Consider the following 27,791-nt stretch of genomic DNA (forward strand, 5'->3'; position numbering starts at 1 on the left):
AAGAACTCTAAATTGTAACCTGCCACTGTGCAATGCACGCATTCACACCAATGTTGGGGAGGGTGTGAGTGGGATGGGAGGTGGGAGAGGGTAAACTCGTCCACTAATTAAAGTTAAAGGTTTGTTTCTGGATGTATTTAGATTCAGTACAAAATTTTAAAAAACACAAGCTGATTTGTTATATTCGCGACTTAGAATCTGAACACGGTGTTCCACAAAATATGCCCCATCCGATCTGAAACAGATATTAAATAAACTGGCAGGATTTGTGAGTTTAGTACAGTTAATGTGAAAGTTAATAAATAATCTTTATAGGCCATTTCTGAAGTTTTAAGTTCTCTGCATGACCGCCTATTTAATTAAGCGTATTATTCGATACAACATTAACACAATTCAACGGCATCAGTGGATCCGAGGAGTTGCAAGCTGGGCTACTGGATCGACGGCTTGACTTTAAATGCTAAATCTGGAAATCTGGAAATCTAAATCTTCACTGATCAATTCCCAACTATTGCGGATTAATTACTTTTCCTTATTTTTCATTTGACCCATCGCAACAGAAATTTACCGCATCAAACCGAACACCTAAAGTCGAATTGTACAGAAAATACTTACTGACAAGATTAGTGCCGGCGTATAAAATTCTGACATAAAACGGGAGAAAAACTTTCAGAATCTTACTGATGTAATGCAAAGGGCACACGCATAATATCTAAGTCCCTGCACAATTCTGTATGCATACTGAAATGCGTTTTAGTACACAGACGCTGGCACACCGGCTCACACATAAAATACGCACACACGTATATTTATACCGGTTTGGGCATGGTATGGTTCTTATAATAAATTTCGTCCCTCACCAGGTCAATATATTCAGATGTTTATATCACTCGTTTGTTTTTAATTATTAGTAAAAACGTTCTGGTGTTTCACACCGTCATGTGACTACTCTTCATGATAACCATACATTTAACAGCAAGTGAAAGAGCAGGACTCACGCTAAATACTGGAAGAACTCAATAAGTCGGACAGCATTTCCCGTCGAGTTCCTCCAGTATTTCTGTGTACATTATTCAAGATTTCCAGCATATGTAGTTAGTGAAAGAGCAGGAATTCGTTGGTCCTCTACTTTGGACTTCTCGAAAAGAAATGGAGAAGAGAAGCCCATTAGTTAATAGATAAAAGAGCTTATATTTGAGAACACTTCGCACAGAACGTTCCAAGTCATGGCTCCAGTTTGGCCAGCAAGTTCCCTTCCAAGCAGCCCACGAACAGAGCACAGCTAAACTTCACCGACCCCTGTCTGAAGACACGGCTTTCACCCGTTTGGTATTAACTACTGCAAAAGAAACACAACTAGCCAAATCTGATCTTCACAAACACAAGGGTCTCGGCCCGAAACGTCGACTGTACTCTTTTCCATAGATGCTGGGTTCCTCCAGCATTTTGTGTGTGTTGTTCACAAACACAAGATCACCATCAGATTAATTTGTCACAGTTTTTATTGTCAAAGTGTCAATGATAAATGCATAGTTAACCTCAAATACTTCTGGCATCAAACAGAAACGTGTTCTAAATACTGACGACAGTTTTTGTAAAAATAAACACATTAAAGTGGTCTCGAAAGCCTTTTGAGATGCAACTTTATTACCATACACTTTTCAGTGAGTTGAAAATTGCAATCACGGACAATAAGCAATCTCCTCTGCAAAGTTGCCCCCGCAGGTCCACTGCTACAGTCTATTCAATGGCCTCATCTCCTTGCGATATTCCCAGACACTCCAGCAAGTCTCCTCATTGGGAATTTGAGGAATTGACCTTACATTGACAAGTTGGCATTTCAAATGTTACAGACCGCTTCTTGAACGACTGCATTAAATATACTGCTTCTACTATGGAAACATTTCAAATAGAAAAAACAGTAACTCCAGTCTCAGAAAGATCTTGTGGAAAGCCGTGATTTGCACTTAGTCGAACAAGGTGAGTAGTTGGGACGCTCTTTTGTTTTTGCCCTCACCAACAGTGGTGCTGTGGGACTTACCGAGTACCAGTGGGAACCTGCAGCATTCACCCGCCGGCCCCCGACATACTTTCAGTTTATTGTCAGTTTCGTAAATTCAAAGTATGATTTGAATCTTTACGATAAAATATCATTGTAAACAGAGAAGTTATTGTTCGTTGAAAAAAATAAGCGACTGTTCAGCTGATATTGGTTTGTGCAGAGTGTGTGAATAGGCACAGCCTTATCCACAATTTTCACAATACTGTATCAGGAAGAGAAAGTGTTCAGTTTGGATCCATTTTTTTTTCATTGTTGTTTCGTGCCTTGGCTTTCTCCCCTGAAATATACGCTTTCAAGACTGGCAGCTTAAGCGATTCTGTCACAGATTGTGGTGGACTTTCTTGCCAAAGACATGATAGTTGACCTTGGGTTGACGCACTCAGAACGACCAGTTAAATTATATACAGTGTAATATCACAAGCATGACACTGGCCGACTCTCGAATGTTCTTCCGCAATTCGCCCAGCCGTGTCTCATTGGTGCCCGGTTATATACTTCACGTCCTGGATCGTTCTCATTTTGGTCAAGGTTTGGAACGGATTAATTTCTGAAAGTACCGGGCTGTACACGAGCAAAACATATTCGGGGCATAGTATCATTTTCTGCTGCATAGCAAGACCGGTTCACTTTATCTTACTTTCTGAACACCGCCGAGTTCCGGGGAGAACCGGCCGGTTAGTGAGGGATGGCCGGCGGCTGAACAAATGATCCAACTTTCTATCAGTTCCATCTGCAGGCTTGTCCATTTCGGGGGACTTTTTTTTCCGGAATTGTCAAACTTCCGCCACTTAAAAAAAACTTGAGCGATTAATTGCCGCCCCGTGAAAGCAGCTGTCATATTTTATGCATTAAATAGTTAATAAATGATACCACACTGGAGGTAAACACTCCGGCTTCCACCGGCGCTTTATATAAAGAAAGAGGGCAAATGCAAATCGCTGCGTGCTGCAATTGGAAATTACTGAATGGGCACCCAACGTGTCGGCAGATGCGTCCGAGGAGCATTAAACTGCAGATCTATAATAAAACCAATTAAAATGCAATGAATATCGACCCAGACTGCAAACAAGCTTATCATTCCGACGATAGATATTATCAGGCAATTGATGCGCGGTTTCGGAGGGCTTTACTCACTGACTCCTGGGCGTCTGCGGCTGGCTCACTTCGCATAACTCTCCGGGACGATTTAACCTTTATTTTGGAAGATCCGCGGCTGCCTTCAAGTTTTCTTTCTCTTCCCCGTCCTGTCTTTGTTCCAGACGAGTCGCCTTTGGCTCAAGGTAATGTTTGTTCTTTCTGCTTTGTGTTTTCTCTCCCCCCCCCCCACCGGCTATCCAATTCGCGATTGGCCCTACTTTATTTTATTTTCGAGGTGATGAGGGCGATTGACATATGAATGGGTGGCCAAGGCAGGCCGGAGCAAGTAGAAATTTCGAGTTGTGCGATCCGGTTACGCTTTGCTGCCAATGTATGGCACAGTGGCGCCACCGTACGGGCAGCGGTCCCTCCTGAACTTAAGGAGGATCTGGTCTGCCGGGCTGGAAAGGCAGAGAGCAGCTATTAACCATTTGTTGTTTGGAAATGCAAAGAAACATTTGCAAGTGAGAGGAAAAAGATATATCCACTGGGAAATTTAGCTGCTATGGAATAGACGATTGCTGCATTTTGCATTATTAAATGTACTTGCATTAAATGCTAAAAGAAACAAAAGCAGTTGGATTAATGGAACTCTATTGGGGATGAACCAAAGATTGACAGAGAAAACGTTTTGCCGGGGTTCTTTCAGTACAACGAGCCGCCGTGACGCAAAAGAATGTATTTGGCTTCTTGAGTCTGTCTTGCGTCTGGATGCTGAGGAGGTAGATAGCTTAAGTTGTGGGTTTGGATACCGTATTGAAATACTTACGTGGATTTTTCTTTGTCCTCTTTAATAATTGGCAGTTAGTCCGGTGTTAAAAAAAAGCTTATATCTGTGGTTAATTTTACATAGAATTATTATTTTAACCCTTTAAATCACGTGTTTTGACTAGTTAAACTAGGAGATGAAGAATGTGGAAATTTATTATTTATTTTACAACATTAATGCTTGTAAATAGCAATAGTGCATTTTAAAGCTAGTTTCTGTTAAGCACTGCTTCCTGGAATGGAGGCAGTAAGTTATTAACGTTTAGGAGCCACCTTAAGTTGCGAACTCTTCGACTGGGTCACCCGCATAGACGAGTAACAAAATATGCCAACAAGTTTCTGTTGTTTGGTCATAACTATGTGTGAGTGTTGTGTGGTTAGATACGTTGAGTCCAAAGTTACGAATTTACAATGTAATTCCATTGTGGGGGCACTGGTAAATAAAAATTAAGAAAATTAAGGTGCAGGAGAGTGCCTCTTTCATTGGACGCTCTTCTGCAGAGGGTTAAAGAGCAGCGGTCTAGTGCCAAATTCAAGGAGAGAGTGAGAAAGCGAGAGCAAAGGCGATCTACTTCCACCTTCCCGGCAACGGAGGTTCTCCAACAATCTCCCCAAGGGCACCCGGGGCACTCCACGCGAACACTAAATGTAGAGCTAGGTGACATCTCGAAATAATCGGGTTTAAAAGACGAAAGAGGTGGGGAGTGAAAGGAACTGTTGACTTTATTAAATATTCAGTGCAGGCTCCTAGACAAATTTGCGTTCGTTCTGATAAATTATTAAAAGCTGAAAGCATCTGTCTATCAAGAATGCAGTTTATTATTAACTAATTTTACATGGCAGTGCACTTGCTTTATTTATTCCACGCCTCTTTAAAAAAATAAACGGAAGAAGATCTCTATGCTTTCGATTGTTTGTTAACGCGTTGGGGAAAAATTAAGTTTTGAACGCATCTCCCTTTAACAGGGAACTTACTTGTGTCCGAAGTAATACAGGGGTGCAGTACCGTCCGTATGTAGGGAGATGTACCCCTGTGTTGTGTGCATCTACGTGAGTTAAGGTGTCTGTTTAGGTGCATTCCTGTGCCGCAGTTATTGTATTTCTGCACTTGTGATTTTGAATTCCGCGTGTGTTTCTAAATGCGTGATGTGTGTGTGTGTGTGTGTGTGTGTGTGTGTGTGTGTGTGTGTTGCATTCAGCGCATCTATTCAGAAGGCTCAACCAGCCATCTAATGATCTGGTCATGTGGTGTTATTATCTGTAATAAATGCGAACCGTCTTACAGTAATCAAGCTGATTAAAAATTCTTGCGCGGCCAAGACGGCAAGTGTGTGTGTGTGTGTGTGTGTGTGTGTTGGGGAGGGGTGTGAATTTTCTCCCGTGTTATTTCTTTTTATCAAACTGAGCTCTGCTGTCCGAGAAAGGCGGCGGAGAGAGCGAGACTCCATCGCTACCCCCACCCTTCACCCTCCCCTTTCACCAACCCCCCTCTCTCCCTCACCCTGGGGCTCGATCACCCCTCGCAGTTGAGTGCAAAATAAAAGCCTCTCGGACCAGGAACGGAAGCGAGCAGGGATCAGGAAAAGGAGGACAACCCCAAGGAGGGCTGATGAGTCAACGCAACTAATAATTTCTCTCTCATTCTGTCGCTGTCCGTCCCAAGGCTTCGATCGCGGAGAGAAATGATCAGTGACACGGGTGGCTTCCCCCTTTTAGATCGGAACGCCAGCACCCCCTTTTTTGCATATTGCAGCTTTGAAGTGATTATTTTTAATTTTCTTTTTGTTTTCGAAATACATGGCTCTTTAAAGATAATTTATGTATGAATTTGTGACAAGGAGTGGCCGCTTGAAGGGAAAATCTCTGGAGTGCAGAGTGTATGTGAGTTCCACTTTCTTTTGCACCCCCATCCCTTCTCTCCATCCACCTCCCTCGTCCTGCGGGATCCCATAGCTGAACATTAGAGCGGCGGGAGATAGAGACACGGGTCTGAGCCGCTGACTACAACCCGCCTGTTCATCCTCCAGACCTGGATCCCCTGGTCCTCGTACATGGACAGAGAAATATCTCAGCACATCCTGCCAACAGACACATCCTAGATAGTAAGTCACAGGGAGATATTATTGTCAAACTGCCCAGGAGGAGAGGGGGAGAGAGAGAGAGAGAGAGAGAGAGGAGAACGGCCTCGTCTCCAGCGAAATAGCCACCTTCAGCAAAGGAGCAGTTGAAAGTTGGATTTGAACCGCGAAGGACAGTGATAGATGCATTAAATATGATTACGATGTCATAAGAAGTCAATCGTGCCCTGCCGAGCGTATTATTACCACGTTTAGGTGCGTTTAAACGGCGCTATTCCCCCAAGTGTTGATGCAAAAAAGCGCTCCTGTCTGGTTTTAAAAATATCCAACAGCTGGCGGGAGCGTTGTAATGTGACAAGTTCGCTTAAGTGCAAGCTTTTCTGTGATGACTTTTGATGGCCCCAGTTTTCGTTTCTCGCAGTCCATCAAAAGGCGTTAACGTTCACTCGAGTTTACATGGTCTTAACTTTCAATGCTACACTTAGAGAAGCCTGATAGTAATAGTTACAGGGTTTCCGAGACTTTAAGTTAAACACCAGACCTGCGCCGGGTGAGTTAATATACAAACGTGTTTGTATGTTAATATTGTAATGTTGATGTCAGTGTGTTTGCGTGTGAGAAAGCATCTTTAATTCAGCCTTTCCCCTTCGCTGCCGTTAAGTAGTAACCCCACTTTATTTGAAAGTTACGCCTAATAAAAGGCATCACGCAAATCTCCGCCCGTGTGACCTGTGGAAATGCACCCGCTAAAGTGCTTGCTTTCTTCTGAGGTCGAGCAAGTTCGTGCACCGTGATCATAAAGAGACCTGATCCACGCTTTCTCCTTTCTTTCAGGTCCATGTACTCTCCACGGTGAACGGTATTCGGGAGCTCCGACACTCTGGTGGCGGAGGATGGAAATGAGGAGCACCAGCCCTTGCCCCTACCCCCGGGACAGCCCAGAGAGAAAGAGCACCAGCCCCGAGGCGCAAGGGCCACCTCCCGGTAAGAAGGCCAGGCTGGAGCCGAACGGTAGCCCGACGGACGGAGGCAGAGGGAGATCCAACGGCTCTCCGGTCAAGGCGTTGGGAGGTAGGATGCAACAATCGCTTGCAAACTGACAGCAGAGGCACATTTCATGCCCGGTGTCAGGGTTCATCTCGATTAAACTGTGTGCGTGTGTTCGGTGTAGGATTACAGGAAGAAGCACGGCCGATTGCCACTTGTCCTGCCCTGTACCTATCTGCCCCTGGAGACCTGTCAGTACTAAACGCAAGGGAGTTCCCCACCCTCCCCTGTCTCTCTCTCTCTCTCTCTCTCTCTCTCTCTCTCTCTCTCACTCACACACACACACACACACACACACACACACTCACACTCACACTCACTCACACTTACACACACACACACACACACACACACACACACAACACAACACAGGGAAACTTTAAAGGAATCGTTGCCAGCCAGTGGACTCCACGTTGCTCACGCCCCAGTTGTACAATGTTGTCCCTTTTAGTAAATTAAAGAAGGTGTCCCCTATGTCCATGGAACCAGCCCGCACGCCGATTCCACGTGTGCCGATGGAGAATGGAAAGCTTTCACGGAACGTGTCAGGGACACTGCCGTGACACAGAGAACGGGGCTCAACCTTCAAAAATGACAGGCACGGTTGTAAGGCAGAAACTCGCCCTGGCCTGATTCCTGTAGCTAATTAAAGGCACCAGATTAATTGCCAGTAATATGATGTGATTTGTTCACCTTTGGACAAATTATTCTTTAAAGTATCACGTCGTTCTTATGTTCCGGAGCTCCTCGACTATCTCGTATTCTTCAAGGAACTCCAGGGCAAGAGTTATGTCTGAGATGGTAGGAGAACAGAATTCCCTGCCTCCACCCGGCGGCTATGCAAAAGTCACAGTTGTACATTGGAATTGAAATTGGTTATTTATTGTCACATGTACCGAGAAACAGTGAAAAGCTTGTTTTGCTTACCCCTCATACTGATCAATCCATTACACAGATTACTGAGATAGTTAAGATAGATAGCAGCGGAGAGCACTGATGTGAACTTTTGGTTGTACTTACGGGAGACGGGAATGGAATTTAATAATTCATATTTTCTTAGGACATACATGCCTGCTCTCAGGGTGTTTCAATCAACGCTCTTATTTCCCCTGTAACCTATTCTCTCTGAAACGCCCATTAACACCGTCCCACTATTGCACTGAATGTGGAGAAGTGTTGGGACCACCTGGGATTTTAATCTATTTATGAGGAGTGAAAATTCTGCTGCTGCCATCAGAAAGAAGGTGCAGGAGTCTCAGGGTCCACATCACCAGGTTCAGGAGCAGTTATTACCCCTCAACCATCAGGCTCTTGAACTTGAGGGCCACAAACTTCACTCAACTTCACCTGCCCCATCTTTGAACTGTTCCCACAGCCGATGGGCTCACTTCCAAGCACTTTTCATCTCACCTTCTCGATATTTATTGCTTATTTATTATCATTATATCTCTTTTTTATTTCTTTTTGTATTTGCACAGTTTGATGTCCTTTGCACATTAGTTGTTTGTCCGTCCTGTTGGGTGTGGTCACTGACTCTGTTGTGTTTATTATATTTACTGTGAATGCCTGCAAGAAAATGAATCTCAGGGTTGTATGTGGTGACGTATACGTACATTGATAAAAATTTACTTTGAACTTTTGGTAATTTTGCATAGGTTATATGTGGAATATGCACGGGGAGAAGCAGTCCATTTAGCCCAACCATTCTTAGTCCTCAAGAACTCCCACCATCTTTATCTATCAGTCGAAACCTCAGTTCTCTCCCCTCACCCGCTAGTCCATTCCCCTCTTAAATTATTTATACTATTTCCCTCAACCATTCCATTCTCTCTGCTAGCCAGTTTCATATGCATATCACTCCCTGGGTAGGAATTCTTACTGGATTTCCTGCTGTCTATTTTGCTATAATAGTCTGTAACAATGCTCTTCCCTGGAGAAGCAGTCACTCTGCATCTCTTTCATCAGTTTCAAGATCTCTATTCATCTATCCCAAGGCTTCTTTGTTCAGCAGAATCACTTTAATTGACTTACTCGGGGAAATCAGGCCAAAGTTACAAACATGGTAGCCATGGTAGTGTAGCAGTCGGCACACTGCTGTTACAGCTCCGGGCATCCCGGAGTCTGGAGTTCAATTCCAGGGCCATCTGTCAGGAGTTTGTACATCCTCCCTGTGACTGCATGGGATTCCTCCCACAGTCTAAGAACATACCGATTAGTAGAGTAATTGGTCATTGTAGATTGTCCTGTGATCGGGCTCGTGTTAAATATGTGGGTTATTGGGTGGTGCGGCTCGTTGGGCTAGAAGGGCCAGTTCTATGCTGTATCTCTAAATCAAATAAAAGAAATCCTAAATAAAAAGTCACTGAAATGATTCCATTTTAGGCCAAACTCAACATGTCTTAATTGCTCCCAGGTCCTATAAACCCTCCAAGAGGTGACTGGACTAGGTACCCAGAGTATTTTGTCTGCTGTTGTAATATTGTTCTTTTGTGAATGTGGCCAAGATAATAATTAACCATTTGTCTGTGTTGTTGGGATACTTGCTTATCATTCCATTATATTTCAACATGCTCATCATACTCTGGTATTCTGCTTTGATATATTTCAATTTTTGCCTTCACAATTTATCTAACTATAACCTCTGTCAAATTCTGAATAAATGAGGCATTCATTTGTTTGCACAACTATAATACGTTTTGTATCAATGTATAGTTTAGAAACCCTTTACTCTACTTAAAATCACAGCAATTATAATTTGAAAAGATTATGGAATAAAATTCAAATAATCTTGAAAGTAAATTATAAAAAATCTGCAACTTTTAAATCAAACTACAAAGTCTCTAGATTAACAAAGATTACTAAACAGAAAGGCTGTTTAATGTGATCATTGCACTATTAACATGCTTGGGCAGAAAAGCTTGGAGCACATGAAATTACATTATATTGGAAATATAAAATATTCATTATTACATATATTGAAAGGATATGCAAGTATGTTGTGGATAGAAGATAAATGACAATAACTTGCAATATTCAAAAATATCCAAGATAAGTGAATTATATGTATCTAAGCACTCTGAGAGATCAGAATTATGGGAGATAAAGATATTTTTTCATAGCCAGAGTAATACAGTTAAAGAATATTTATCATTTTAACGATTTCCAAAATGGTATTTGGTACAAGTTTTGAGTCACATACATAGGTCAGCTTGTTTCATTATGTGGGATAGGCACCATGGTAGCATAGTGGTTAGCATTACAGCTTGGGATGTCTGAGTTCAGTGTTCAATTCTGACGTCATCTGTAAGGAGTTTGTATGAACTCCCCGTGAATGCATAGGATTTCTTCAGCTGCTCCCATTTCCTCTCACAGTCCGAAGGCTTACTGGTTAGTAGGTTAATTGGTCATGGTAAGTTGTCCCATGATTAGGCAGGGGTTAAATTGGTGAATTGCCGGTGGCGCGGCTGAAAGGGCTGGAAGGGCCAGATCTGTGCTGGATCTCTACGTAAAAATAAATAAATAAAATAACATGCAAAATATATCATGCTGTTATGGCTGGGATTACCAGTCTTACCATCAGCAAATTAGAAAGATTCTTTTATCATCATTCAGAATTATAGACTCTCATTGTTTTGGATACAGTGGTTTAATACACATTTATTTTTGTAACCACACTTTGTTAAACCTATCTGCAGAAGACATTATGATCTTTCAGCCTGCCGTGTTTCCTTTCCATCTTGCCACTGAATACTTTCACCATTCTACCATGGCTGCTTAAGATTTTATCGATAAAACACAGAACTAGTCAAGCATTGGTGACGCATTGAAGCACGCCCCTTTTAGCACGTATTTTCTCTAATTATCTCAACAGATTGTGTTTTTCTTATCTTAGTGAAAAGTGAAACTTGCGGAATGCAATGTTAAATTCTTTTGGTAAACTTAACAAATGTAAAAGCCGAATATAACAGATGTTGGGCTGAGTGCAAACTTTAAATCACTGATGAGTTTCAGGATCGAATATTTTTGCCTTCTTGTCTTTTACTTTGTTAAAATACATACTGGCTTGACTAAGATAGAAGCAGACTGGCATGAATGGAACCAGCTATTGCATTTTAGTCTTATTGTTTCCATTTGTTTTGTTTTGTATCTGACATCTTAGTTGAGAGCTGAGCCTGTATTTAGAGAACACTGTGGCAGGCAATTTCTCTCTAATAATCAGACTTGCTCAAAAAGAACTCATCAATTTTGGAAATATTTTCTTCTCATTTTTTCCCAACATCATTTCTTAATTGTGAATCACCTTGAAGAAATCTTTGCATTTCAGTTTGTTGAACTTGATGCTTTAGGACCTTAGAATGATCATGGGTAAAGATACTTTCAATAGCTCAGAGCAATACATCTAAAACATATTAATCATCTCTTTTTTATCATTGTATCCAAAGATGCTGCAAATCCATAATCAAACTCTTACCATATGCTACACCCCAATTCATTTCTCAAAACAAAGAATATAAGGGATGAAATAGAAATCAAAGTTAAACGGTAGGAAATGAAATCCCAATGGGGGTGTGATATTTTTTGTTTGAAAAATGGTTGCTTTCTTTTGGATAAAGGCTGTTGCTTCTGTTTAAAGAACTGGGAAGGATGATAGGCATTTTCTTTGCAGTGCAATCTCAAGGCAATTGATTTGTTTGCTCAGAGGACTTTGACATTCCAGATCTACTCTGGGGATTTCATGTAACAAATGTAGTCCTTAAGCAAATTGTCATGGTTTCAAACGAAGAGAAGTAGAAATATTTTGGGGTTATCCCGAAAGTAAAATGTTGGTAAAACAGTTGCCTCGGTGGCTTTTAGTAATGGATGCAATAAGGACTGCCTTTGAGTTCTGAACTGTGGTTTGATTACCAAAGCCAATGATGTACTGCTGGAATTAATAAACAAGTCAACGAACAAAATATTCATCCTGTCAAACAGTGTTAGTGGTGATTAGGTTGTGATCAGACCTGACTCCTTTCAAAACCAAAGCCTATGTATTATTTGGATTCTATTTTTTCCTTATTCAGGGTCTACCCTGCCAGTGTTTTGTGTGGTGGAGCAGTCAGACAATCCTGTGGAGAGTGAAGGGAAAGAGGAACATGCTGAATTTGTGCTGATCCGTAAAGACGTGTTATTCAATCAGCTCATCGAGACAGCCCTATTATCACTTGGATATTCCCACAGTTCTGCAGCACAGGCTCAAGGTAGGATGGACTTCCTTTTCCTTGGATGCATTCTCTAATTTGGTGAGATACCTCACTGTGAACTCTAGCATCAGAAATTGAAGAGAGCAAAAGCATCTGTTGCTATGTTTAAAGGTTAACTTGGTGAGTTTCATTGCAAGACAACTTGCCTATGCAGTCAGCAATTGTTCTCTGTTGAAATGAAACGTAACTTCACCTTGATAAAATATCACAAAATTCATATCCACAGGACTTACTTTTGGATATGGGGCTTGTAATCATGACAACATATTGTTTATAGAATTAGAAGTCATCCAATAGTAATTTAAAATGGGAAAGTTCCTAACTTTATGCTTCTTGATTGGAACATAACTGGTTCTATCATTAACAAGATATTAAAATCAAAAAGAGATATTATAATTTTGAAATATGGAGGAGTTTGTTTTAATGCTTGTGCAGAAAGATATTCTGCTATTTTTTTAAATGTACAGTATAACAAATCATTTTGAAATAATTGGAGAGCACTTTATCAAGGAAAGAACCCAGCCATGACTCGCAGATCAGGCCGTTCTCAGAAATTACACCTTCCAGCAGCTCAGGATTAATTTCCACTAGAATGACTGTATTGGTGCAAAGGTCTATCGTTGTAAGCTTGAATGCATTATCAGAGCTGTGACTATAATATAGCAACATAACAGTGCTTTGGAGATAGGTAAGGTTTAAGAAACTAGTGCACACACTTGCAAAGTCAATCACAAAATGTTTATACCAGTAGTATCAATGTACCTTTAAAATATTCTGTATTGTGCATATGCAGTGTCTTGTTTCTTTATTAACTGACCATAAGTCAAACTCTTTAAATCATTGTTAACAGGCATTAATTACTATTGGTGTGGGAGTTTGGGATGCAGAATTCATTTAAATGCATTAAGATGGAGGTCACATGTCAGACTATGTACACATTGGTTTGTTTGTACAGTGAGGGGTTACTCTATGTCTTTCATGTGCTCCAGTTTATGATTGATGTGGTTATATCTGAATAACCATATCATTCATAACCATATCAATCATAAACTGACTTAACATGTTCGACAATATCAAAAATCATTACTGGACAGCATCAGATGATCCAAGGCTTTGTTATATCTTGTAACCAATGATGCATATGATTGGTATGACTCTAATATGCTTCATTGGGGTGAGTATGATAGACTTTTATTCTGCTGATTATTCCATAAGTCAGTGAGGTACTCAGCTTGTGTCCTCAAGACACGAAAGACTGCAGATGCTGGAATCTGGAACATAAAACTGGAGGGAGGCACGGTAGCACAGCAGTTCACGTAACACCAGTACAGTGCCAGTGACCTGGGTTCAATTCCCACCTGTGAGTGGAAGGATCTTGTACATTCTCCCTGTGACTGTGTGGGTTTTGTCTGGGTGCTCCAGTTCCCTTCCATGTTCCGAAGACATACAGGTTAATTGGTCATTAGGGTGTAATTGGGCCAAAAGGGTCTGTTACCATGATGAATCTCTAAATAATTTTTAAAAAACTCAGCACGTCAGCTGGTCAGACAGTAACAGTCCCGATGGAGAGTCTCGACCCCAGACCTCTGCCGCGTACACTAGTATACTAAGTGTCCCTGGTTGAATTTTAGTCTTGCCTTCCACTACATACTGTTTGTCTCAAGGAGCCAGTTCCATGACCTTTATCTGCTTCTCTGAATGGGAGCCCCAGCTGGTGCCAGTCCCTCTGGGCGGGTTGGAGGATAGTGCAGGTGCTTTCAGTCCAGGCTGAAGGAATATGTTGTCAGTGGGTGCTCATACTGATCATGAGCATCCCGACTGTTTAAAAACACCAACTCACTCCTTTAACATTGCTGACTATCCCTTGACTCCTTGTTGAGGGCAGAACTATTCGTCCTGAATATAAGGAGAAGATTGTAGGATGTGTGAAAGCTTGGTCAAAGAGGTAAGCTTGACTCTTGAAGGTGCCAAGATTCAGAGCAATAAGAGGGAAGCAGATGATGTTTTATTTTATTTAGTCTTGTCTGCCGCAACCGTACTGTTTGCCTCAAGGAGCCAGCTCCATGGCCTTTACCTGGTTCTGTGGATGGAGTTCCCAACTGGTACCAGATGGGAAGTGGTGATACAGCACAGAACCAGGCCCATCCAGCCCAACAGGCCAGCACTGCCCAATGTCAGCCATGTGACCAATTAATCTACGAACCCATAAGTGTTTGAAGTGTGGGAGGAAAGCAGAATACCTGAAGAAAACCCACACGGTCACGGGGAGAAGGTACAAACTCCAGTAGACAGTGGCATGAATTGAACTCGGATCTCTGGGACTGTAATAGGATTATGCTAACCACTACACTACTGTACTCCACATGGCTGAGGTTCAAGGAGGATCACTCCCACTCTCTGCAGTTTAATAGTAGTTCTGCCTGTGGGACATCAGAGCAAATAAGCGGGTCGCCTGGGGTATGCTGGGACAGTGGTGGTGGAGGAGTTAGTCAATGAGGATCTCACTGTCTCTGACTGGTTTTGAGTCCACTTCAATGCCACCCCCTGATGCAAGATGGCATGGTAGCACTGCGGTTAAGGTCCTGCACCTGCAGCCACCATGGATCCCGTTATGGCTGCTGGAAAAGTAACTTTAAGTAATTCAACAAATCTGGTGCTGCAATGAAAGCAAGACTGGGTAATCATGTAACTAATGAACTGTTGTAGCAATAAACACAGCTGGTTCACTAATAACCTCCCTGGAAGTAAATGTGACTGGCCTACTCAGGACACAGCAACCAGGCTGACTCCCAGTTCAGGGCATGGACAATAAATGCCAGCATCGTTCATGTCCATTGAACAAATAATAATGAACTGTTATTATGGTTTAAGGATACAGTAATAAAGAGCTAAAGCATTGCATTCTGCACCTTACACCAATTACTGATAAATCCTGATAAAGGGTCTCAGCCTGAAACGTCAACTGTTCATTTCCTCTCCGTAGATGCCGCCTGACCTGCTGAGTTCCTCTGACTTTTTGTGTTGTTCCTTACACAAATGACGTATCTTTGCCACTTTCACCTTGGCCCCATTCTGACGCCTGCCAGAACCACATTAGTCTTTTTATAAATGTAGGTCTAGAAACTAAATTCCACCATTTTTAAGTTGTCCAGTGGATGTAATGTCGGTACTAAACTAGGCTCCAAAAATAATATGAAATCAGCTGCAAACAACTCTGCAATAGTTTTCGTGTGGCTTTCTTTCAAAAGAATGCAACAATGCTGGGCTCATCCAGTTTATCCCAGCTGCTCCCTCTTCACTGCATGGCACTGGAAAGAGGTGCCAGGTCTTAACGGAGCATTCCCCTTGGCAGCTGTGTTATTGCAGCATATACTATAGTTGTTACGGAGGAGGGAGAGGCTGGAAAGCCCTACAGAGATCACCAAGGCTCACAGAGAGTGATCTTGTGGTGGCGGTGAATTAGAAATATGCCAAGAGATAAAGTCCAAGTCCAAGACAGGTGTTGCACCAGTCACGGACAACCCATTCGGGAGATCAGCAGGATGAATTTGCTGATGGGGATGGATTTGCTGGCTGCTGTGGGGACTAACCAAGTCTTATTTCGGTGGGAAAGGGGAATTTCTGTGTACCTTCTCTTCCCAACCTCCCCCCCCCCCCCCAACCTTGACCGGCCAACAACCAGGGGCAGGGCTGGACTAAGCAGAGCTGAGAGCCCTGAGCAGACTCACTTGGTCACTCAGCGAGTCCGGCTGGCCACTGCTCTTCCCGCCCGTCACAGCCGTCTCTGTGATCCTCCCCCACACACTGTTTTTGTTCATTTCCAACTTACCTACAGTTTGGTTTGCTAAGAAGTGAACCTTGCTCCAACCTGGGCACTGCCTGACGACCACTGCATTTACGAAGAAGACCTCTACAGCACCATAAATAGTAAAGTTCTGCTCTTACACGCAGATGTGCATAAAAATACACCTGCACATACTTATCACTCTTTCACCCACTTTCTTCCTGCATAGAGAGCTGGCCCGACTGGATGAAATTTATAAATGCATAATGTTAACTTATATCATACCTGCAGTTGAGTAGCAGCTGTTAAAACAGAGCTCTCACCTGAATTGGGTTTAGAGGAGTTTGTGGGGGGTGCAGTGAGGGCTGGTAAAGTCTTTCTGAACAACACAACACTGAACCAAGATGGAAGAGAGGGCCCTTCTCCTCCTGTCGAGTAAACTCTGAGGCACAATTAACTGAGTTTCTCGGTAGTTCAGTTCTCCATAAGCAGTTTATGAATAACTCACTTCCTCCATTCCACCATTGACAGATGTGCTTGCAGGTGCTTTGGTCTTTGGAATTTCCTCTCTCAACCCGTTCACCTCCAAATTGCCTTTTACTCCACCCTCCCTACTCACATCTCTGATCCACTATTTTGTCACTGTTACTTTTTAAAGTCAAAGTTGTGTTCATTGTCATGTGCACAGGGATGTGTATGTACAGGTGAAATAAAACTCTCATTTGCAGCAGCATTCATGAGGAAAACATAAATTAAACCAAAGTTATACACAAATTTTACAATAAGCAGAGTTAGAATAAAAAGAATCCATTTTAGTGCAAAGTAGTCAACATGTTCATAGCGTTGCTAACCTGTAGTGATTAGGATCTTGCAGTTGGTCAATCGAATGGTTAAAAGGCTGAAGGGAATTTGCTGTTCTGGAACTTGTTGTGGGATTCAGGCTTCTCCTGTCTGATGGTAAAATGACGTGGCTTGTATGGTGGTGATCTTCAATGATAAATGTTGCCTTTTTGAGGCAACACCTCCTATAAGATGGTGGTATAGTGGTGAGCATAGCTGCCTTCCAAGCAGTTGACCCGGGTTTGATTCCCGGCCATCACAGGTTGCACAGTTTTTAACCAATTTCCCCCGGGATCAATAAAGTATGACTATGACTATGACTATGAAGTACTACCTGTGGTGGGCAGGGATATGCCTGTGGTACATTGGACACAGTTCACTGCTCTCTGCTGCTTCTTATGTTCTGCAACATTTAAATTGCCATACCAGACCATGATAAAACTAGTCTGGATACATTCAACAGTACATCTGTAGAAGTTATTGGAGTGTTCAATGATTAACTGAATCTCTTTAACCTCCTAAGAAAGTAAAGATGTTGGTATACTTTCTTTATGATTACATCAATGTGCTGGATACAGGACAGGTCATCTAATAGCCACGAATTAAAAACTACTGATTCTCTCCACTGCCGATTCCTTAATGTAGACTGTCACATGTTCGCCCTCCTTCCCCTTGCTCATTTCCACCCTTGATTCATCCAACAGTAGTGTTGCCGGCAAATTTGAAGATGGCGTTGGGACGATGCTTAGCTATGCAATCATCTGTGTAGAAAGAGTAGAGCAGGGGGCCATGCATGCAGCCTTGAGGTGCACCTGTGTTGATAGTCAGTTTACCAGTCCTCACTGATTGAGGTCTGCCAATGAGAAGGTTGAGTTTCTAGTTGCCGATGGAGTTAAGAGGTCCGGGTCTTGAAGCTTAATTACATCTCTGTGACAGACATTAAAAGGCTTTTCTACATCAGAGTTGCAATAAAAAGACATCTAGCTTTTTGAGTCCTTTCACTGCCCACTGTTTACAGCTTAAATTTATACCTAACAAATATACCAATAAACAATGTGTTTGTTAGGTATAACTGCAAGCTGATGTACTGTAAAATATACCACTTGTTTATGAAGGAGCTGGAGAGCTTTGGTTAGATTTGCCTTATTGAAAGTACATTTAATAAAACTATACTTACAAATGCCATATAGGTAACAGGATGATGCTCTCTGCTGGAAATACATACATGAATTATATTTGAATGATCACAATCTTGGGCTTCAACAATCATCATGGACTGGAAATAAAGCCAGAAAGGGTGCTGGATAGACAATGGAGTTTGCTTCCTTTCAAATATTGTATTCATATTTGGAATTTCCATTCTGCCCACCTTGATTAACGTTGTTTCCTTGGATATCAAATGGAAGGGATTGTTAGGAATCTGTTAGGTTTATTATCACAGAAAGACAACATGAAGGTTGTTGATTTGTGGCAGCTATACAATGCAAAGACATAAAAACCTATAAAATGCAAAAATAAATAAAGAAGTAGTGTTCATGGGCCATTCAGAAATCTGATAGCAAATCTGATAGAAATCTGCGTGGAAGAAAATGTTGGTCTTCCAACTCCTGTATCTCTTCCCCAATGGTAGTAATGAGAATTGGTCATGGACAGGATGGTGAGGGTCCTTAATGACTAATGTTGCCTTCTTGAAGTACCATTTCTTGAAGATATTCTCAATGGTAAGGAGGGTTATGCCCAAGATGGAATTGAGTCTGCAACCTTCTGCCGCCCCTTGCAATCCTGTACATGGAGGTTCCATACCAGGCTGAAATGCAACCAATCAGAATGCTCTCACCATATATCTATAGAAATGTGCAAGAGTCTGTGGTGACAAACCTCCACAAATCTCCTCAAATTCCGAATGAGGTAGAGGTGTTGCTGAGCCTTCTTCATGATTGCACCAATATCTTGTTCCAAGATAGATCCTCTGAGATGCTGATATTCAGGAAGCTAAAGATGCTCACGCTCTCCACTGCTGACACTTCAATGAGGATGAGTGTTCTTTGCCCAACATTTTGTGGAGCAAAAGATCTCTCTTTCCCCAAAGGTTTGAAAAGAATGTGAGGATCATGTAGCATCAGCATGGATTTATAGAAATTCTGTTCGGCCTTAAACCTTGAGCAACACACACAAAATATTGGAGGGACTCAGCAAGCCAGGCAGCTTCGATGGAAATGCCTGGGCTCAATCATCGATTGTTTGATTCCCTCCATAGATGCTACCTGACTTATTTTATTTACAGATACAGCACAGAGTAGGCCCTAGTCTGTCCTTTGAGTCAGACTGCCCCAGCAACCCCCGATTCAACCCTTGCCTAATCATGGGACAATTTACAATGACCAATCAATCAACTGGTAAGCCTTTAGACTGTGGGAGGGAACCGGAGCTGTTCACCACCATATCAATGATTTAATTGAAAGTGTCAAGTGCAATATATCCAAGTTTTGCTGATTTTATTAAGCTGGATTGCAGGGTAGTCTACGAAGAGGATGCAGCAAGGCTTCAAGGGAATAGTGAAATGGCAAATTGAATATATTTTCTGGAAAATGGAAAAAGGAATAATTTTAATATTGGTGCTTAGAGTACCTGGATATTTTTGCAAATAAATGTCTGAAAATTAAATATTTATTTATTACTGTAATTTATAGTGTTTTCTATGTATTGTATTGTACTGCTGCTACAAAACAACACATTTCATAACACATGTCAGTGATATTAAATCTGATTCAGATTCTGAATTATATAGGAACTTGAAGAAACCACAGCTGACTAATATGCACAAGTTTTGGCTACTTACCCAACAGAGGATATTCTTATAATAGAGAATGCAACAAAAATCACCAGATTGATTGCTGCAATGGAGGGTTTCTCCTTTGAGGACAGATTAAGCAGATAGGGGCTACACTCTCTTGAGTTTAGAAGAACGAGAAGTGATTTCATTAAACTTACAAGTTTTTTGGAGGGTTGGCAGGATGGGTGAAGAGTTGTTTCCCTGAGCTGGTGTTTAGATTCAGGGCCCCAGTTTCGTGGTAAAAGAGACCAGCCAATCAGATCAGCGATGAGAAGGAAATTCTTCATCTCAAGGATAATCCATCTTTGTAATTCTCTACTCAAGAAGCTCAGTCAATAGATTTTTATACATTTATACATTATACATTATTTTATATATTTTATGTTCAAGAAGGTGATTGTACTGAATGGCACAGCAGACGCAAAGCTGAGCAATGTTTATTTTCCATGTTGTAATGCCACCATTCTGCTTAAAATCAGTTGCCATAAAGATAAAGACTAATTACCTTAACATCTGTAATAGAGAAAGTGTTAAGAACTACTATTAATGAGGGGTTGGTGAAGGCAGAGATTTTCACAACGTTTAAGAACTACCAAGGCAAGCACTTAAAAAGTAAAGGCTTGGAAAAATACAGGCCAAGTGCTGGAAGATGGGATTAGTAAATATAGGAACTTGATGGCTGGCCAAAAGGACTTGCTCCTGCTTTGTACGACTATGTTGTTAGATTTGGATGCGTTGAAATAGTTAAGGTAAAGGCAACTTGGTTTTGTGAAAAGAAAATCATGTTTGGACAACTTACTGAAGTTTGTTGAAGTAGTAAAGTTTGGTTTGGATGAAGGGGCACTGTCGGATGAACTTCAAGTTGCAGATAAGATGCCACATCAAAGCCTACTGTTGAAAAGCTCATGGTATACGGTGCAACATATTGGTGTGGATAGAAGATAGAGCATAGAGTGAACGTAAATAGATCTTTTTCTACTCATGTCAAGTGCAATGCATAGAGAGCAATGCTTGCGGCCTCAGGTTTTTTTTTCACAATTTACATAAATACCTTGGATGAAGACAAAAGTGCTACAAATATGTTAATTAAGTTGGAAAGATTTGGAAAATGTAGGAAATTGAAAATTGTCCATTGAAAATTGTCCATTTTCTTGTGCAAATTAAAAAGAGGCATATTATTAAAATGGTGAGAGATTGTAGAAACATCAGGTTGTGAGTTTTCATGATTCACAGGCCAGTAGATGGACACTGCAAGTAATTAGGAAATCGAACAGAATATTATTATTTGTTGAGAGTGAAATCGAAGTAAAAAAATAGGAATGTTGTGCTTCAGTAATGCAGGCATTGGAGAGAACGTATCTGGAGAACTTTGTACGGTATTGGCCTCCTTATTTTAAGGAAGGATTTTAGCAAATTGGAACATTCAGAGAAGGTTTCCTACAGTAACACCAGAGATAGATGTGTTGTTTATGAGAAAGGTTAAATAGACTAGGCTTGAGGTAGTACATGGTGCATATACATATTTGCCGTTGCTGTTCCTTTCCACACCTTGTGGCACATTAAGGGTGGGGTCGGGCAACTTTGCCATTTCTTTAGCATTTTTGTCTGTTTTTTTTTACAAGGCTAAGTTCCTAGCTCAGCACTCAATCAAGCACGGATAGAAAGAGTGCAAGGAGCTCGTTGGATTCGAACCTGGGACCACTTGCCTCAGTCCATTGCAGAAGCCACACCACTGTGGTGTCAATATAACACTGCACTGTCACTTCTTAAAGAGGGAAGGAACTCAGAGTGAGAGCCCTTGGCTTTTTCTCGATTGGGTATAGTGACATATCGGACAGATGCTACAGAGCCCTCGCTCCAGCTCTGAATTCTTACAATGGATGGAAAGAAAAACTTCACAAAAGCTTTCTATTTTAGTTAACGAATGAGAGTGCTATCTGAAGCTTCAAATTTCTCCACATCTGTCACCTTGCCACTCCCCTCATTGTTCAGGTGTGAAGCTAAGGAATTTACAACATAGTTCCATTTTAGAAAAAAAATCTTGAATTCAGATAGTAGATCTACTGGTACAGTATAGTAAATGTTGATCCCTGGTTTGATTTTAAAACTGAAAATGGCACCTGACTCCCACCGCCCCCCCATGAATGTTTACAGATTTTCAACTGTTTTTATTTCATAATTCCAGCAACTGCAGTTTTATTTTGATGTTCAAATTGCTGTGCTAGTGTATCCTCCTTTAAACTCCTTTATCTGAGGGAGGACCTGTGAAAGAGTGCAGGGTTATGGTTACCTAAAGGACACAGAAACAATGGAGAGGGCGCAGAGATTTACATGGATGTGAAAACGTCCACTCAGAGATGTGTCAGTCAGAAAACAGTCTGTTTTCTCTTGAGAAGAAGTGAGGGAAAACCGAACAGGTTTCGATAGAGTCTTTACCTGGATAAGGAAGAAACACTGAGAGATCTCTTTAATATTGTCAGTGCAAAGTCCAATATAGAAGTCAGAAGCAGTGGTGGGAATGTGGAACTTGATATCTCAGGGGGTGACAGATGAATGGTTTGCATGCATTTGGGGAAAGGGTGGAAAAGGGAATATGAATGGAGAACGATTGATGAATTTAAATGGACAAAGATGCAAGAAGGCTCCAGTGGTGTTTAAATGTTGGCCTGGTCTAGCTGTGCTAAATGATCTGTTTCTATATGGTATATCTTATGTAATATTCTCTTCACAAAAAGTTCTCTGAAAGAATAGAAACAGCTGGGGACACTTCTGGGCTATGTGCTTGATGAATATCCACAAAGGAAAGGATTCAAATAATCACAGAGGTTTATATGAGATATAAATATGATTTAGCCCACTAAGTACAAGTCACCTTAAAAGAGTTATGATACTAACTCCACCTGCTAGTTTGGTCCATGGTCTTGCTGATTATGGAACCGCAAGCAAATTCAAGTTCAAGTTTAAATATCATTCAACCATACATGAATACCCATGAAGACAGCCTAATGAAACAGTGTTACTCCAGGGTCACGGTGCAAAACACAGTACCAACAGTCTCACACAGCACAAGACACATATAGCATCTATAAGAAAGCAAGCACATATAAGATATCGGTAATATATAGTCCAAGACCCTGAGTCCATGAATGTTGCAGCAGTCTGTGGTCAAACAGTCTGTCTTCTGTTGAGCAAACACTGGAGGGCAGCACTGACTCCAGCTGGGATGCTGCACAACACCCCCTCCAGTGGAGCGAACCAATTCTGATGCCTCTCTGCTAGGCCACTGTAAAGAGCCACCATTGCGGTTTGAGGCCTAGCAGCCGCTGCAACCAAAGCCACGCAGCTCCCTCGTCGTCTGCCAGTAAATCAGTGAATCTGATTTGCAGCATTCCACAATGACAACGTCCAACAGGTTCTTGCAACTACAAGATAAATGATTAAGACGATCTTGCTCTGGTAGACTGCACACCGCCTTCATGCACCAATTCCTGTGAAGCCTATCTGATGCTGGTAGCAGCACAATCCACACAAGTCCAGCTCCTTCAGTTTCTCCACCAATGAGTAACTTGCAGATGGGGTAAACCTACTATACTTTAAATTCTTAATGTCGAGCTGGTCTGGTGACAGTAAAAAGTATGTTTGAAAAAAGATAATGACACCCTTGGTTGATCCCTTAGAAGTCGCTGCGATCGCTGCCATCTCACCTGATCTCACCATGACATCCAGACACTTGATAGGTTTGGTAGGGGTTTCTCCCTCTAAAATATTTTACAACTTCTTCTGCCCTTATCTAGTTCAAAGGTTCAAAGGTTCAAAGGTCTAGTTTAATGTCAGAGAAATGTAGGCAATATACATCCTGAAATGCTATTTCTTCACAAAACATCCGCAAAAACAGAGAAGTGCCCCAAAGAATGAACGACTGTTAAACATGAGAACCTCAAAGTCCCCCCCAGCTCCCCCCTCCCACCCGTAAGCAGCAGCAGCAAAGAAACGAACCCCCCTCCCCCCCAGCCAAAAAAAGCACACTCGCTACGGAGCACAATCGTGAGCCAAGCCATAGCAAAGACAGAGACCTGGCAGTTACTCCAAAGACTATCAAATTTCATCTGGCATTCGACAGACCACAGGTTCTCTCTCTCCCTAATAAGGGAGAGGGAGGTGTCCCCCATTTTCACAGCGGGCGGGAAACTCAACAACCCGCTGGTTTACGATGTTAAGGAGTCTGTTTCGTCACTTTTTGCGAGCTCTGTGCCTGAAGATCGCAACGATCTCTGGTCTTCGGACCCACAGCAAAAGATTTTCCAGCCTCCCCGACGACACACGAGTCCCCTGCCGTGACACTGACCCTCAATCCGCCCTTCTCCAGAGCCCTGAGATCTTAGGCTTCCAAACACGAAGCCACCTCTCAGGCCAAACCCTTGGCGTGCCAAACAACGGCCGGTCCTGAAACCCCGAGGATGGGTCCTATTCCCGCAAAGTGTGGGCTTTTTCCAAAATCATGCTGCTATTTAGAATTCTATGGATCTAAAGTTGCTGTCAGTATGTTAAGAAAGTTAATACTGCATGGGACACTGCTTTGTAATATCTGATGCTGCTGTGGCTGGAAATCTTAAGGGGAATTATGGCCAATAGTAAAAGCACTATTTGCTGACAATTTAAACTTATTCCAAGCACAAGTTGCAGAAATATTCTGACTAGTATGAAAGAAGTAGAAGGAATGATGAAGAGGTGAGATGAATTAAATAGAAATGGAGGAAGGCTTAAAATCATAGTCATAGAGTCATAGAACGCTACAGCATAGAAGCAGGCCCTTCAGCCCATCTAGTCTGTACCAAACCATTAATCTGCCTAGTCCCATCAACCTGCACCCAGACATTAGCCCTCCATGTCCCTCCATCCATGTATCTATCCAAATTTCTCTTAAATGTTGAAATCAATCCCACATCCACACTTGCACCGGCAACTCGTTCCACACTCACACCACCCTCTGAATGAAGAAGTTCCCCGTCATGTTCCCCTTATACATTTCCCCTTTCACCCTTAATCTATGACCTCAGCTAGTTGTAGTCCCACTCAGCTTCAGTGGAGAAAGCCTGCTTGCAGTTACCCGATCTATACCGTTCAAAATTTTGCATACCTCTATCAAATCTCCCCTCAGTCTTCTATGTTCTAGGGAATAAAGCACTAACCTATTCAATCCTTCCTTATAACTCAGCTCCTCGAACATCTTTGTAAATGTTCTCCGCACTCTCTCAATCGTATTTACACCATGGTCTTAGACAACTTCAACATAACATCTTATTGCCTGTACTCGGTACATTAATTTATGAAGGCCAATGTGCCAAAAGTTTTCTTTCTATACCTTTGACGCTACTTTCTAGGATTTATGAACCTTCATTCTAAGATTCATCTGTTCTTCTGCAGTGCTCACCATGTAAGACCTACCCTAGTTGGTCCTCTCAAACTGCAGCACCTCACACTTTTCTGCATTGAATTCCATCTGCCATTTTTCAGCCCATTTTTCCATCTGGTCTGGATCCCACTGCAAGCTTTGATTGTCTTCTTCACTGTGCACTACAACCCCAGTCTTGGTGTTATCTGCAAATTTGCTGATCTGGTTAACCACATTATCATCCAGCTCATCGAAATGGCTGACAAACATCCAGCACTGATCACTGCAGCCTGCCACTAGCCGCAGGCCTTCAATCAGAGAAGCAACCATGTACTACCACACTCTTCCTTATCCCAGGAATCCAATGTCTAATCCAATTTACTACCTCATCTTGAATGCCAAGCGACTGAATCTACTTGACAACCTCCTGTGCCGAACCTTGTCAAAGGCTTTGCTAATGTCCATGTAGACAACATCCACTGCCTTGACTTCATCAACTTTCCTGGTAACTTCTTCAAAAAACTCTTATGTTTGGTTAGACCTGACCTACATCGCACAAAGCCATGCCGACTATCCCTAATCAATCCCTGTCTATCCAAATACTCACATATCCGATCCCTTAGAATATCTTCCCATAACTTTCCCACTACTGATGTCAGGCTCACTGGCCTATAATTTCTTGGCTTATTCTTTGCGCCTTTCTTAAAAAACGGATTAATTATCCTCCAATCCTCTGGCACATCACCCATGGCTAAGAATGTTTTAAATATCTCTGGTAGGATCCCTGCAATTTCTACATTAGCCTTCCACAGGGTCCGAGGGAACACCTTGTCGGACCCTGGGGATTCATCCACTCCAAGTTTGCCTCAAGACAGCATAAACCTCCTCCTCTGTAATCTGTACAGGGTCCATAACCTCACTGCTGCTTTGCCTCACTTCTATAGACTCTGTGTCCATCTCCTGAGTAAGTACAGATGCAAAAAATTCCATTTACTATCTCCTCCGTCTCTTTCGGCTCCACATACAGATTACCATTCTAATCTTCCAGAGGACCAATTTTGTCCCTTTAAATCCTTTTGGTCCCAAGATACCTGTAGAAGCTCTTTGGACTCTCTCTCACCTTGTCTGCTAAGGCAATCTCATGCCTTCTTTGAGCTCTCCTGGTTTCCTTCTTAAGTGTTCTCTTACAATTCTTATACTCCTCAAGTACCTCATTTGTTCCTGCCTGCCTCTACCTGCTATGCAACCTCTCTCTTTTCCTTAACCAGGGCCTCAGTATCTCTTGAAAACCAAGGTACCCTAAATCTGCTATCCTTGCCTTTTACTCTGACACATCTGTCTTTCCTACAATACTCCTTGCATTGAAATGTATGCAACATTTCTCCCACCATGCTCAACCTTTTCGTTTCTGACTTTTGTGTAGGCATAGCAACATCTTTCTCCACAGCCACTCCACGATTTGTTCTGGCATTCTGGTTGCCATCCCTCCGCAACTCTAGTTTAAACTCCCCCATGCAGCACTGGCAAACCTTCCTGCTAAGATATTATTCCACCCCCTTGTTCAGGTGCATGCTGTCCCTTCTGTATAGGTCCCCCCCCCCCGGAAGAGATCCCAAAGTCTGAAACCACCCCTCCTGCACTATCTCCTTAGCCACGTTTTAAAGTCTATGATCTTCGTATGTGTGGTCTCACTAGCACATGGCACAGGTAGTAATCCTGAGATCACAACGCTGGAGGTCCTGTCTATTAACTTAACATCTAAGTCCCTGAACTCATTTTGCAGGATCTTGTCACCTCTCCTATCCACATCACTGGTACCACGACCACGACCTCTGGCTGTTCATCCTCCCACTTAAGAATGCTGTGGGCTTGATCCAAGATGTCCCTGATCCCGGCACCTGAGAGGCAACATATCATCTGGGAATCTCGTTCTCATTCACAGAACCTCCTTCCTGTTCCCCTTGCCAATGAATCCCTATGACTAAAGCTCATCTTGTATCCCCACTTCCCTTCTGAGACACAGAGCTGGACTCTGTGATAGAGACCTGACTGCGGTGGCTTTTCTCTGCTAGCCCATCGCCCCAGCAGTATCTTGAGCGGTATGGGGAACAGCCACAGGGGTACTCAGCACTGGCTGCCTAGTCCTTTTCTCCCAGTTACCTGTGTCCTGCATGTTGGGTGTAACTACCTCCATATATGTCCTGTTTATTAACCCCTCAGCCTCCCCAGTGATCCGGAGCTCATCCTGTTCCAACTCCAACTCCTTAAAACGGATGCACTTCTTGCAGGTGTAGTCATCAGGCACACAGTGTGTCTCCCTACATCCCCACATCCTGCAAGAGGAACATTCTACTATCCTGTCTGGTCCCCACTGCTCTAAAGAAAGAATAAATAACAAAAAAAAATCTACCTACATCTTACGCTCTCCTTGCCAAAGTCTCAAGTCCCCACTCTAACACTGACTGACTCACATAATCGCTGCTCTGCTTAAACCTAGCTTCTTTATAATTGCCCTTGCCAAGTGCCTCATTATGTCTCTGGGCGAGCTGTGGTGCGCAAAAAAAAAATGCCGACTGTCCCTGCTCAATTCTTTCAAAGCCTCTCTCA

The 27,791-nt window shown here is 42.3% G+C and overlaps 1 protein-coding gene and 1 long non-coding RNA gene across 14 annotated transcripts in view; one reads left to right on the plus strand and one right to left on the minus strand.

Annotated features, from left to right (window-relative positions):
- The first annotated feature begins 1,471 nt into the window (after positions 1–1,471).
- The window catches only part of satb2 (SATB homeobox 2), a 218,051-nt gene continuing 191,731 nt past the window's right edge, over positions 1,472–27,791 (plus strand). For 3 of the 13 annotated variants that reach the window (XM_063051915.1, XM_063051912.1, XM_063051913.1), the window contains exons 1-3: positions 3,098–3,342; positions 6,880–7,116; positions 12,156–12,332. In XM_063051915.1, the coding sequence (XP_062907985.1) occupies positions 3,105–3,342; positions 6,880–7,116; positions 12,156–12,332 (652 nt within the window). In that variant the 5' untranslated portion in view covers positions 3,098–3,104. The other 10 variants (XM_063051924.1, XM_063051920.1, XM_063051914.1 and 7 more) reach the window with 10 other exon arrangements.
- Positions 2,179–3,327, minus strand: LOC134348476 (uncharacterized). The gene is made up of 2 exons (XR_010018429.1): positions 3,197–3,327; positions 2,179–3,079 (listed from the first exon to the last, which is right to left on the minus strand). It is a non-coding gene; the product is annotated as an uncharacterized LOC134348476 (long non-coding RNA).

This window comes from Mobula hypostoma, chromosome 6 (assembly GCF_963921235.1).
Source record: "Mobula hypostoma chromosome 6, sMobHyp1.1, whole genome shotgun sequence".
NCBI lineage: Eukaryota > Metazoa > Chordata > Chondrichthyes > Myliobatiformes > Myliobatidae > Mobula > Mobula hypostoma.